General features: G+C 33.1%; 2 protein-coding genes across 2 annotated transcripts; one reads left to right on the forward strand and one right to left on the reverse strand.

The window, feature by feature from the left end:
- Nucleotides 1–284: 284 nt before the first annotated feature.
- Nucleotides 285–1,918, forward strand: LOC135147265 (uncharacterized). The gene is made up of 4 exons (XM_064080182.1): nucleotides 285–517; nucleotides 629–832; nucleotides 910–1,059; nucleotides 1,307–1,918. The coding sequence occupies exons 1-4, from the start codon at nucleotides 326–328 to the stop codon at nucleotides 1,916–1,918; spliced, it is 1,158 nt and encodes a 385-aa protein (XP_063936252.1). The 5' UTR covers nucleotides 285–325.
- A 3,009-nt stretch (nucleotides 1,919–4,927) lies between these two features.
- Nucleotides 4,928–7,225, reverse strand: LOC108218613 (protein FAR1-RELATED SEQUENCE 5-like). Its single transcript, XM_017391635.2, has 4 exons — nucleotides 6,954–7,225; nucleotides 6,502–6,778; nucleotides 5,863–6,426; nucleotides 4,928–5,506 (listed from the first exon to the last, which is right to left on the reverse strand). Exons 1-4 carry the CDS (start codon nucleotides 7,223–7,225, stop codon nucleotides 4,928–4,930), a joined length of 1,692 nt encoding a protein of 563 aa, XP_017247124.2.
- Nucleotides 7,226–14,431: the final 7,206 nt, after the last annotated feature.

The raw sequence follows: 14,431 nt of genomic DNA on the forward strand, positions 1-14,431 counted from the left end.
GTTGTTGAATTTTGAGTTGGAGATGTTGCCTGCAAAATTGGCATACAATGTTCTTCAGATTTTTGACCACAACTCAGTGTCACTAAAACTGAAAAGCTTAGACATCCAAATCACAGAAGATGATGTCTTTGATGTACTTGGACTACCATATGGAGGTCTCAAAATTCAACTTGCTGATGAAACAAAGTTCAAACAAAGAGAAGAATGTTGGAATGCACAGTTCTCCACTGAAAAAGAGAGAGAGCAAATAACAGCTCAAATGCTTGTTCAGAAAATGAGAAAACAAAGAGTTAGTGATACTTTCAAACTGAACTTCTTGATAGTCATGTCAAATGCATTGATTGGGACAACAAGCTCATCCTATGTTGACAAGCAGCTTCTTAGGATTGATGATGATCTGGACCATTTACAAAGATACAATTGGTCAGAATATCTTCTCCACTACCTTGTGATAGCAACAGAAGCCTGGAATAGGACAGCTTCTACTTTTTTCCGTGGATCTTTGGTTTTTCTCACTGTAAGACTTTATATAGCTAACTAGTTAAAACTATATTCTAATTGTTAATTATCAAAATTTGCATATTATTCACTAATGCTTAAACTCTTTTCTTTTCTTAAATTTATACAGTTGTTATATGTTGACCGTGTAAGGCATATGGGTATAAAACTAGTTGAGAGAACATTGCCTTCTTATATTGGCTGGACACACGATGAGCTAAAGGAAAGGCAAAGGATGGAAGTAATTGATGGCATTTTTGGAGTCGGATCACTTGTCCCTCCTATTAGGGAAATTTTAAAAGAAACTGATTGTTGCAAAGCAGATCAAACAAAGGTACTTTTATTTGAAATGATATATTGATTTACTACATCATTGCATTATGTCTAATTTTTATGAATTAACTTCAGCAGAATGAATATGAAGATGATTGGGATGATCCTGAAGTATGGAAACAGATGGATGAAGTAGTGAAAATTCACAAAGAGAAGAAGAATTCAAAAACAACACAACAAAGAGATGACATGGCTGAAGATAATACAGATGAAGAACCTCCAACAGAGGTAATCACTAAACTCTAATTTAATAATCACACACTAATCAATAATTTATCACTATCATCCATCAATCATATCTATCCTATTTTATTGTCACAAATGATAAATTATTATATAATTAATCAATACTAATTATTCAACTGTCTTTTATTGTCAATAGAAGAATAATTTATTTAAGGTGTAATTGGATAAACATGATGCATATAATGATTCTTGTTTGTGACATATGATGCATGATGATACTTTATTATAGGATGTTATTGAAAAATTACTTACAAGAGCACAAGACTTGGTGGCTTCAAAGTTAAAATTTGATGATGACCTGAAGAAAGCTCTAGAGATGTACCCAGATAATGACAGCCTACACTTCATTGTTGAAGTGATGGATGAGCATTTTCACCAAAGAAAAACAAGTGATGTGGAAGATGATGAACAACTTTGGGCAGAGGATCCTTTTTTTAATGATCAACAAGATGATACGATCATTCAAGATGATCAACATGATCAAATAATTCCAGAAAAAGATGATCAAATCATTCAAGATGAGAATCTGGAAAGTAATCAAGATACAGATATTGCTAAGTCCAGCACAAAGCTTCCAGTTGCCAAAAACAACCAAGATGTCATACCATCTTTTTCCCTTGGAATAGAAGAATCAAAAGATTTAACAAATGCGACTGTGGAAAATCAAAATTCTTTTATCACCCCAGAACCAGCACAAAGGAAAAAGAGCGCAAGGGACAAAAAAGTCGGTCCTTATGGGAAATCACCATTCATCAACAGAGTGATCGATATTAAGACAAAACTTGACAAAACAGACATGGGATTGTGGCTCTTCTTGGTCCAGAAAAAAGATATGCTGTAAGACTACTCACCTTCAGTACATTATGTTTTTAAGTCATTTTACGTTTCTTAAACATCAATTTAACAATTAGTAAATCTTATTATTCTAGGGAAATGGTATACAGTTGGAAAGGTGTTGAAATTATTAAGGAGCGTCTTCAAACTTTGAAGATCAAAACCAGCTTGTACTATTCAGTTATTGATGTGTGGGTCACAATTTTAAATGATTGTGAAAAATACAAATCTGATGAATCACCAATGAGGCTGTTTTGCAACATTGGACATTTGGTAATATATGTCTTATACTGTTCTTATATTCTATACATATAATTTTGGAAACTAATCAGTTTATCTTTAATTCAGGCTTTCACCCTTGATCCAAACAAAAAAGTTTCAGAAACTTTTACTCTCTTCTCTGAAGGCATGGATAAGATTCTTGATACATTTGATGTATCAAAAGTTGAAGACGTAGATATGGTATTAAAATATAGTGTTGCTTATATAATTCATGTTTTAGATGTATAACACTTAAATCAATATCTTTATAATTTTTTCTTATGTAATTGTAGGTTTTCTTTCCAATCACCAAGTCAGAGCACTTCTACTTGATTTGTTACTACATCAGAAACCAAGGACACTTCATTATTGACAATATCAAGCGGGAAGGCAATCCAAAGCAATTCTATATGAGGGTCCCTGATATATTGGTAAGAGTTTATTTCCTTATTTAATTACAAGTGAACTCAGAATTACTAGGAACCATTGATAAATTGTGATTATATGCAACTTGATGACTATAAACATATGTCATTATCAACTTATGTGATTATAAAGTTCTATGACTGTCACTATCAACTTACGTTCTGTGATTATCAAGTTCTATGACTGTGACTATCAACTTCTGCGATTATAAATCACTTTAAATACTTTCGATTACAACTAATATTCAAAATACTACTGGTTTAAATTTGTGAATTATGTCGGTGTGATTTGTGATTATTACTTTGAATACTAGTGATTACACTAGTATTTTAAATATTAGTGTTTTAAACTTGTGAATTATGTCAGTGTTATTTCTGATTATCACTTAAAAAACTAGTGATCACCAATGGTGTATATTGTAATTGCTTTTTATTTGTATCATTATAATTACTTTCTATTTGTATCGTAGTTGGATATACCATAATTGCTTTATATTTTTATCTTTGTGACAACATTCTCACTTCTGCAACTATATACAAATAAAAGGCAATCTTCCTTTATCTAGAAGAATTCGCAGATTCAAGCGAACATACTTGACCATGCCTTGGCAGACTAGTTGGAATTCCACGGATTGTGGAATATTTGTTATGAGGCATATGGAAACTTTTAAAGGAGACCCTAAGAAGTGGGATTCTGGACTTGCAGAGGAAGGGGTTAGTGATTTAAATAATTATCTAGCATATTGTAATATTCATCCGCATGTGCCAATATTTTAACTTTATTTCAAAATATTATGCAGATTATCCAAGATCATCAACTCAGAAGACTTCGCATTAAATATAACACTGCCATTCTCTCTTCTGGTCTAAATGCATTTCAAAAAGGGATTGTGGATGAGGCAGCCAAGCTAGCTGAAAAAGCAGCAACTTACAAAGATTTCAAAGTTGCAGCTTTCGAAAAGAATCCAACATTTCCTAAATCAATTTTAAAGAACACATCAACTTCAGCAAAGAAGAAAGTTATTTTTGCAACTAATTTGAACACTATATTTGAAGCTGCAGCAGAAGAACAGGGCACACAAGAAGAACAAGACAATGATAATTAGACATTTGCGAGTTACTGTAACTCAGAATTTAAATCTTTTGCCAATGAATGGTTTTATTTCTCTATGAATTTAGCAGACTAGTAAATCATATTCTTTTGCCAATGAATGGTTCTATCTTCTATGATTGCTTGTAAAACAGATTCAGATGTCAGCTTAAACATACTAGTGTTTTAAGTTTGCAAAACTGTTGTCAACTTAATGATAACTAGTGTTTTCATTTTCTATATTCAGTTGTATGCTGAAGGGGTTTGGTTTCCTTAAAATAGATACCATATTTACATATTCTTGAAGGTAGATATATAGCTGGTTAAACTAGTGACCATTTTTACTATTTAAAATTTAGCTATGTCATAATATATGATATTTTTTGAAGGATTTAGGCATAGGCTAATCACTATCTTTCACAAAGTGGTCTCATGAACCGTCAAGTATTTTACTTTAAATTTTGAATAATTCTAAAAATCATTCAAAAACACAATGTTAACGATTATAAATTAATTTATTCCACCGGCCCTTCAACCTCGCCTTAATTAGGGTTTAGGATTGAGGTACGAATTAATCTTTCTGCAACCCAAACCTAAACCCTAAATGTTAACGATTGTAAATTAATTTATTCCGCCGGCGTCTCGGCTTCAGGGCCTTCGGCCCTTCAGCCTCGCCTTAATTAGGGTTTAGGCTCGAGGGAGTAGGGCCTACCGGCCCTACACCCTCAATCCTAAACCCTAACCGTCGGCCAATTCAATATACAGTACGAATTAATCTTTCTGCAACCCAAACCTAAACCCTAAATGTTAACGATTGTAAATTAATTTATTCCGTCGGCGTCTCGGCTTCAGGGCCTTCGGCCTTCGAGTAATTTAAAGCGATGCGCGCATCTTACACCATATTTAGTGAATTACATAATCAAAATTAGTGATATACATACTATATCTTAGTGAAAATCCTAGTATATGTTAGTAGTATAACTTGTTATTATTTATTATGCTGATTACTAACATCATGATTCCTAACATCAGTGAATAGTAACTAGTACTAATTCTAAAACTCAAATGTAAACCATAAAATTGTTAATTTCTCAACAATACTGAATATCAAAATATTAAAAAACCTTCAATTGTTTTATAGCTCTGGACATAATACAGTTCTAAACAATAATGAATATCAAAATATTTACAATGCTTAAATTGTTTTATACCCCTGCATATATTAATGTAAAAACAATAATCACACTTTCTGCCTCTTTGCACATGTCCTTGAATCATGAGTTGTTGCCGAACATAACTTGCATTTTCGCGTTCTCTTCTTAGATTTATTAATCGCCTTCTCCCTATCACTAATCAACCTCTTGAAAAAATTTCCTTTATTCTTACAAACATTCGGCGCAAGAACTTCAATAGGTCCACTAGGTTGGTCACCAACCATAGCTGCCAAATGATCTCGTTTAGTAAATTCAGCATGTTCATTAGAACTCTCAAGATCAGCTGTCAACTGCAATACGGTTTGATGAACAACATCAAGCTTCTCCAAATGAAAACCAGCCTTGTTAACCAATTCTCGAAAATCAAACCAAATATCTGTTATTTTTAACGAAACCTTCTCCATCTTCAAATAATCTTCTGATACTGAAAGCGCAGCAGAGGAAGTACCACTTTCTGCTATTTTCATCCATCTATTCAACACAAGGCTCCTAGGAAACTTTGTCACCCCTATTTGTTTCAAGCCGCAAAAAGCATGTCTGCATACTATTCCACACATAACGAATTTCTTGCAAGAACAAACAGCATGATTTTTACTAACAGACACCTGCCAATAATAAACAAATAACAATTACAGAACAATTGTCACAATAATATTAGTCACTAATCAGTTATTTTAACAATAAGTACAATAAATAATAAACAGTTATACTACTAATTACTAAAATATATAATATTTTTCACTGAGCAGAATTATGTTTATCACTAACATATACTAGACTTTTCACTAAGCTATAGTATATCGATAACTAATTTATATTATGTAATTCACTAAGTATGATGATATGTGAGTTAAATATAAACACCATAGTGGACTGCATTGCAGTGAGTAAAGTAGATAAATTCTAACTATGATTTTAGCTACTTTTTAAATTAAACTAAGAATTAAAATAATAACAATACCTTAAAAACTTTATCTTTGATTTTCACGTCCTTGATTTCCAAAGCAGTAACACCATCAATCTCTTCACTCATACGTTTTATTTGCATATCCAAGCATCCTGCAAGTATTTCTTCCTGAATTTTATAAAATATCTCCCTTGTGAATATGGCTGCTGCATCATCCTCAATAAACCACCTTGACAGTATATTTGGAGTGAATGAATCTGACTCGTGATCCAACCTCTCTGTCTCATTACGTTGTCTCTCCATAGCACTCTGAAATCGCAACCAAAACTCGCAAAGAGTGTCACCCTGTTTGTGAAACTGACCAAAGAAAGAGTTCTCACTCTCTGATCGTGACGTAGTCCTCATTAAGCCAAACATTGGTTCATCTCTAAAATAAGCAGGAATCCAAGACGATCTTATTTCATACATATCTAACAGCCACTTGTTCGACTCCAACTTGAATTCTTTAAATACTGCCTCCCAACCTTCCTCAAACTCAGCAATTTCTAAATGAGAAGCCCATATATAAGTTTTCATTTTTTCCATGAAATCAGTTTCCTTGCATAAACGATTACCAAGCTGCAAAATTATTGAAAATCAAATTATAATCATGGTTAACAAAAATTATTTCAGTTATAGAAATTGAATTTTTACCTTTGCCGGGAATTTTTCCATAATATGCCACATGCATAAACGATGTTTAGTTGAGACCAATCCATTATTAGAATTGAATGACGCAGGTACAGCAATTTTCATGGCAGGGCACTGATCTGTTATTATCACCACTGGATTTCTACCCATTACTTTAACAAAATGATCAAAAGCCCAGCTATAGTGCGTAACATCTTCTTTTGATAAAAGACAAGCACCAAACGTAACACATCTGTCATGTTTATCTACACCGGTGAATGGAGCAAAAATCATATTGTACCTAACAAAAAGACACAAACAATAACATTTATTAACTACAACAAATAACAACTATAATCAATAGTTTCTGTTAAACCAATCACTATTATTACAAACATATATCACTAAAGCACAAAGACAGTATTCACAAATAACTCTAAAATAGTTACAAAAATACATATTCAATTGTAACTTACTTATTTGTATCAAAAGTGGCATCAAACGATACAGCATCACCATATAATTCAAAATTCCTTTGTCCAATCACATCAGACCAGAAAAGCTTCGTCAAGTGTCCTTCACTATCAACCTCATAAGCAAAATAAAATGTTTTAGAACTCTCCTTTGTAACTTTGAATTTGTCAATAAGCATTTGTCCATCTCGCACTCCAACAAAGCACTTCAAATCACGGTTAAAATTTCGAAAATCTCGCAAAGTAGCACCAACATTAGCATAGCTGCCTACCATCTCTTTCATTAAGCCAAAAGCCTTGCTTCACCCAATATTAGCTTTTCCAGCTGCAAAAACAAAGTTTCTTGAACTAATTCCCATATCCCGACTTACTCTTAGAAACTGCCTACCAGTCTTACTAGCCAAAGGATGATTATGTTGTTCAACAAAACTAAACACGTAATATCTATTTCCACTTGTATACTTCAGAACCATTTTGGCTTTACAACCACACCTCCGCGAAGCTGTCCTTCTTTCTTTACCATTTTTCCAATTATTGCTTTCTAAACTACCAATATCAACATCATTAAAACCTTCAGAGCTACATACATAATGTTTTCGTATCACAGTCCCGTCATCATCCCGTTTCTCTGTTGTCTTTCGAATATCAAACCCTCCCAACCTCCCATAATTTTTATAAAACTTATAACCAATATCCAAGCTCTCAAAAATCTGATTTAAAGACGGAATATGCTCTAAATCTACATCCTTAGGCACATAAACGCGACTACCACCCGGTGTTAAACTATACTCCCTCTGTCCCATTTAATTGTATACGTTTCTTTTCAACTGCTCGACACGCATTTCAATGCTCTTATAAAATATAGTTCTGTAACTTATTTTTGAGATTTTCTTTTTTTGAATAAAAATATAACATCCAAACTTTAATTCAGAAAAAAAAAATTTAAAAATAAATTACACCTACACTTTACAGGAGCATTAAAGTCCGTGCCGCGTCCCCGTCCCCCAATGTATACTACTCAGGGGGACGGAGGGAGTAACTTGTTATAGCACTCTCTGTTTCACTTGAATATCCATCACCAGTACAATCAATAACGCTAACACGAGATGAATCACCACAATTAGAACCTACAAAAACATTCAAACAACAAAACAGAATTCATATACTTATATGATTACTGTTATACAGCCTAATAATCATAATCACTTATCTCATATCAACAACAACAAAATCACACTAAAACTCATATATCAACAGAGGACTTATATTTAAAACTCATGAATGCCTAAAACAACACTAAAACAAATATAAATCACAAACTCAAGTATATACATAACTAATGAACTAAACTAACAGATTTCAAATAGCAAACATCACTACACTACAAATGAAAATATATTTTGTATAAAATTTCAACCTCAAACATAAAATTATTCGCATAAAATGATTTTAGACTAAAAATCTAATGAAAGTGTACCTTGATTATCACTAATCTTCAACAAATCTTTCGAAATCATGCTTTTTTATCACAACAGCACTCTAGCTTCAACGAAAATCACCGATTGTATAGGATTGAACAAGTAAATATCACCTCTCCAAATCAGCTATTAATCGGCAACAGCATCTAAGAATTAGTGGATTCGAACAAATCCGATTCGGACAAATAAACAAACTGTATAGAATCGAACAAATTCCTATTCGGATTTGGTTTGTATAAGCAACTGTTGCGGAGAAAAAATCCAGAGAGAGAAAGTAGAGAGAGAAAGGAGAATAAAATTATGACGAAAGAAGTGAATTAATGTACCCAGGATTTCTGTCTTTTTCATTTTTTTAAAATTAAAAAAATCAGTGGCTGAGATTAAAAGCAAGTGATATAGATGAATGGTCAGATTTAGTTTCTAGTTTCTAGATTTATTTTGAGTTTCTATTTGATCAAATGCCTATATATATATATATAATGTCGGTATTTTTGCAATTTAGAGGTTAAATATTAGTAACATATTTTTATATCATATATTTTTTGATAAAGAGTGTGATTAATTCTTTTGTTTATCTTCCTGACAAAAATATAAATTTTTTTTAATGTTATTTGTTCAAACAAGAAAAGATTAATATGAATTATGAATATTTTAGTATTTGTGTGTCTAACCAAAGTTCTCGCTTTGGTTAGACATTATAAGTTTTCATAATTGTCTAATATTCTTTATAAGTTCTATTTTTATGGTTAAATAATATATTATGTTTTTTTGTAAAGACATATATGTCATTATCGGATTTAAATTTTTCACATAATATATACTTTTTTACTTAAATTATCATTCTTATGTTTCTTTTTGCTTGTTTTAATTTTCAGAATCATGAAAAGAGACTTCATGGGTTTTCTTATTCAAACTTTAAAGTCTTATTATCTAAACGTCCGGAGTATCTTGCGTATCTTTCGGTTAGATGATAAACTTTGATGGATGAAAGAAATCTCTGTTGCAGCTTATTGTATCTATGATACAACTCATCTACGAGTATGTAGACCCTGACAAAAAAAAGATAACTTTGAAGGTGATTCGTATCCAAATTTGAAGTTTGAGTAATCAAATTGCTCGTTCTTCAATCCCCTATCCATCTATACCATCAAAATTTAGTTTGGTAATTTCCGAATTTTGAGTTGAATATTAGTTTTCATTTTAATAGCTTTTATTTGAATTATAATGATGTAGATTGATAGATTGTGTGATTATGAGCATGTTCATATAATTTTCGTGATTTTTAATGTTCAAATTAGCCTCGTCGGAAAATTCGAGCTCAGCGGATTTGAGCTTTTCCGACCAAGTTCGCCGGAAAAACTAACGACGTCAAACCAGATCTAACGGAAGGACCCATGTAGGAAAAAATCAAGAGTTGAATTACTTATGAATTAACATTTATAGTTCAGGGACCTAGAAAACAAAGTGCATATAGTTCAGGGACTTTAGAATTAATTTTCCCTAAAATCTAATAAAAAAGTAAAGTATTTGACATGGGACAACGATAATAGCTCATGAAACATTAATAATTTGATCGAAAAATATCATAGTGGTGTTCAGACTAGAACAACAATAACAGATGAATGCCTTTGTCACAATATTTAGATGATGATGATGATCAGGACACTGCTCCATTGTCCTCAAAATTCAAGAAGCTAAAAACCGATGTTGTAGCTCTAGATACACAACCAAGGAGAAATAAGGATGCTACAGCTACAGTCATCACTGAAAATCCATGACGGCAGGAGAAAAGATCTTGCACACAAGAACCTTCGTCTCAAAAGGTTGAAGTAGCTATATTAGATCTACTCACACAAGGACTTCCACATCAAAGTTATGGAGTAGACATTTCTCAAATTTCTCCTGTAAAACCAAACTTTGATAAGAAAATAGATGATCCCCAAACTCTGATAATTGATCAACATGGTCTTACTCACTATTTCACTCCAGCTGCTATTCCTTACGATCAGGACTCAAACTCTGATTCTCACAGTTCAGATCCTATTCTTGAAAAGGACATAGAGGAAGTTGTTCATTCCCTGAAGGATAAGCTATAGAGTTACCACTCATTGTTCTCTTGGATGTTCAATTTCTGACAAATCCCTCCAGCTCAAGGAATAAATACTGACTCTTCTTTATCAGAATTTCCTTTTCAAATTTTGTTAATACTTTTGCTACATATATTGATGGTATGATTGTTGATAGTCCTCTAATAGAGGAACCAACTACTCATATGACCACAGTGCACTCTCCACGGCCAACACTTATTTCTGTGGGACATAGAATTCATAGCCTTTCACGTGAAAATAAGAGAAAGATTTAGAGTAAAAAAAAAGAAATAGTGAGAGGTAGATTCCTAGTCTGGCAAAAGGTGAGGTAGATTTAAGAAATGGTGTACTTGATCCTAGTGAGCAAGCTCTGACTATTAAAAGTCATGACATGTGTGATGTGAGAAGTGGTGAGACCATTTTAAAAGAAAATATAGATTTAAGTGTTCCTATATTTGTTTTCGCAAGTCCTCAAATTTTGCAGGTTACAGGCTCTGATGTATGCCTCCAACACAAACAAACTCTGATGAACCTTCTATTCATTCTAATCATTCACCTACAAGGTCTACTTCCACATATCCTTTTTTTTTTTGAAGAAGAAGAAGATAAGACCGCATGTTGTGCTTTAATTGTTGGAGATTCCTGCAGGGGATATGGTGTTTAACACTGATGGAGCTCTGATTAATGAAAATGCTCTAGAGGATAAAGAAGAAGTGGCCTCCCATACTACTCCTTTTGAGGATTTTTTCTAAATTTTGATGTAGGAGAAGAAGTAGCACAGAATGTTATAATTTCTACTCAAGCACCTATCTCAACAGCAGTTGTTGAAAACACTAAACATGTTATTCAGCCTATAGATGCAAATGAAGCCAACTCTAGCTCAGGGACATAGGTGCCAATAAAATTACTTAGGAATGAGTCAACTCACTCAAATAGAATGAAAGGCATATGTTAAGCCTATTTGTATTTAAGAGTATTAACTCAACTCTGATAAGAAAGAAAGTAAATTAGCAAGCTCTACTGAAGGAATCCGTACGAAGAACGTCAAGTGATTTATTAAAATCATATGTCTGAAGAATTTCAGGATGCTGCTGCACACCACTGAAAGAAGTTCATTAATATGTTCAAGCCTCAGTGTACAAATAATATTTGTAGCACGTCCAGAAGTCCAGAAGGTATAAAGTTTTAATACTTTATTTATTCAGAACATTACAAACTATTTCTACTTATGAAGAAGAACTACGAAGACAAAGACTCGACGAACAAGCCACTTCTCAAATGTTTAATTGATAAAGAATATTTGATTCAGCTAGATACAGATGAACCAGACAGTACATTTGTGTGTCAGCTACTCCAATTAAATATTCTGCATCAACAATAGGTGGTCGTTCAATCAAGACAAAGAATCAGATCTTTTAAAGGAAGTCAGAAGACCTGCTGCTGAAGAATGTGCTCAATATAATTATTCTTTTAATTTATTCACATCTCAAAATAATTATATAAGTTATGTAATTTATTTATTAAATTGATTCACACTTGAATTAGTTTAATTTATGAATTTATATGATTAATATAATTAAGTGAATAATTATTGAATTAATTATATTAAAGGAAAATCAATTTATATTGATTTTAAGCACGGTATGACAATCATATAGATTGTCATACCGCACCCGGAAGGTTTCTTTTACCAGTTGGCATGACAATGTTCAGTTTGTCATACCGTGTCAAGTGGCATGACATAACCTATATTTGTCATACCGAATTTGACATGGCATGACAATGTCATAGTTTGTCATACTGAAGTAAAGTAGTATGACATTACTCTGCATTGTCATACCGCTTCATACTTAGCCACCAAGTCTTATGTCATACTGGATTGTCATACCGAATTTTGTATGGTATGACAATGCTTCAGTTTGTCATACTAATTCAATTATAGCATGACATTAGCTCAGATTGTCATACTGATCCATGTGATTGTCATAGCACTTTGTAGCATGGTCATACCATGGTTTGTCATACTAGTTCAATGGTGTTGCCTATAAATATGGCTTCAACCTCTTCATTTGTTCTTGTTCATTGCATTGTAACCTTTCAAGTTGTTAGTAACCTATTCGTTATATCCACAGTTTTTAGTGCTTTGATCACTCGGTTGTTTTATTCCGCTAAGTTAGAATACTTCCTGTCAAATTTATTCTATGAACTAGTGGACATTAAAACGAACCATATTAATTATATAACGACTTAAAAATTGTTATATCAATTAATTTAAATCTGATTAACAAGTTAAACTCCAATCAGATTATTCCGCCGCGATTATTTTGTGACGATTGTATTCAACCCCCCCCCCCCTTCTACAATCGTATCTGGACCTAACATACAAGTTTACTGAAATGAAGACCAATCATGATCTTATCACAAGAGTGTTCACAAACCTCTCTGAAAGAATGACTAAGCTGAAGAAGTCACATGATGTTAGGTCCAAAGTATCGTAGAAGGGGGGGTTGAATACGATACTCACTACAATTTAAAATTCTTTCGAATCTTGCGGATAAACAAATTGCAGTGCTGTAATGGGTTTCGTGTTCCAGATATTTATTGGGTCGGTTTCTGAGGATATGAAAATATTAAACCAACACACAATATTTTCCAAGGTATATCTGTATATTGATAAATACCTCGAAGGGTGCTATAAATCCAAACCCGAAGGTTGGCTACAATGACCACTCCTCTAAATATTACAAGCCTTATCCACTACAAATATTTAAGCTACAAAACTAGGCTAGGGTGTGTGTATATTTGAGAGAGTTTGTGCATAGCACTTGGCCATCCATCCCGAAGGATGTTGTGAATTGTGAGAACCGCAATCACATATTCATAGGCTTTCATAACTAACCATGGTTAACGAGTTCATCCTGGACGACTTGAGTTCGTCCTGGACGGATTCAGATATCCAAAATAAATCTAACTCCAAAACAAAGTTGCGCCACAGCTGTTGATTAGAGGAGCAACATTTGACCAGGTCAAATGTTGTTCCAATATAGTGCTTCCCTTGTAGAGTTTGTGACTTAGAAATTATTCTAAGTTACAAGGAGTTTGTGACTTAAGTTGTTGGTTAGAGGAGCAACATTTGACCGGTCAAATGTTGTTCCAATATAGTGCTTCTCTTGTAGAGTTTGTGACTTAGAAATTATTCTAAGTTACAAGGAGTTTGTGCCAAGAGTTGTTGGTTAGAGGAGCAACATTTGACCGGTCAAATGTTGCGCCAAGGTCAAATCTTGCGCCTGGGTCAAATGTTGCGCCCGGGTCAAACCTTGCGCCTTGCTCAAATGTTGCGCCCGGGTCAAACCTTGCGCCTTGGTCAAATGTTGCGCCACAGAGTGTACAAGAGGTACTTGGTGACTTAGAGAAATTCTAAGGCAAATATGAACTTGCTCCACCATTGTAATGCTTCCCTTGTTATCACTCCTTTGACTGAGATTGACTTGAGTTTGCTCCTCTCCCTACTTAGCCAAATTAGCTCAAATCTTGAGTTGGCACAAATCATATATATGGAGACCACTTTTTTTGGAGACCGTGGAGACCGTTTATGTTCAGCAAGTAAAATATGCATAAAAACATTGCAAAACTCATAATTTTGCAAATAATGTTGTACAAAGATCATTATATCATTTAAAATTTTGATTATCATGTATGTTTTGCATGTAGAATATTATAAAATATTTTATCTTGCGCAATATGTTTAGTTTGCAGAACATCTATTCAATTTGCAAAACATACACATTCTACTTATTAAACATAGATGTTCTTCAATAATTTTAATGAATTGGTGATATTTGTAGAATTTACTTCACAAAATAATGTATTCTACAGTATTTTGATTTGCAAAATTATGAGTTTTGCAATATTTTTA

The sequence above is a fragment of the Daucus carota genome, chromosome 1, assembly GCF_001625215.2.
Source record: "Daucus carota subsp. sativus chromosome 1, DH1 v3.0, whole genome shotgun sequence".
In the NCBI taxonomy this organism is placed as follows: Eukaryota; Viridiplantae; Streptophyta; class Magnoliopsida; order Apiales; family Apiaceae; genus Daucus; species Daucus carota.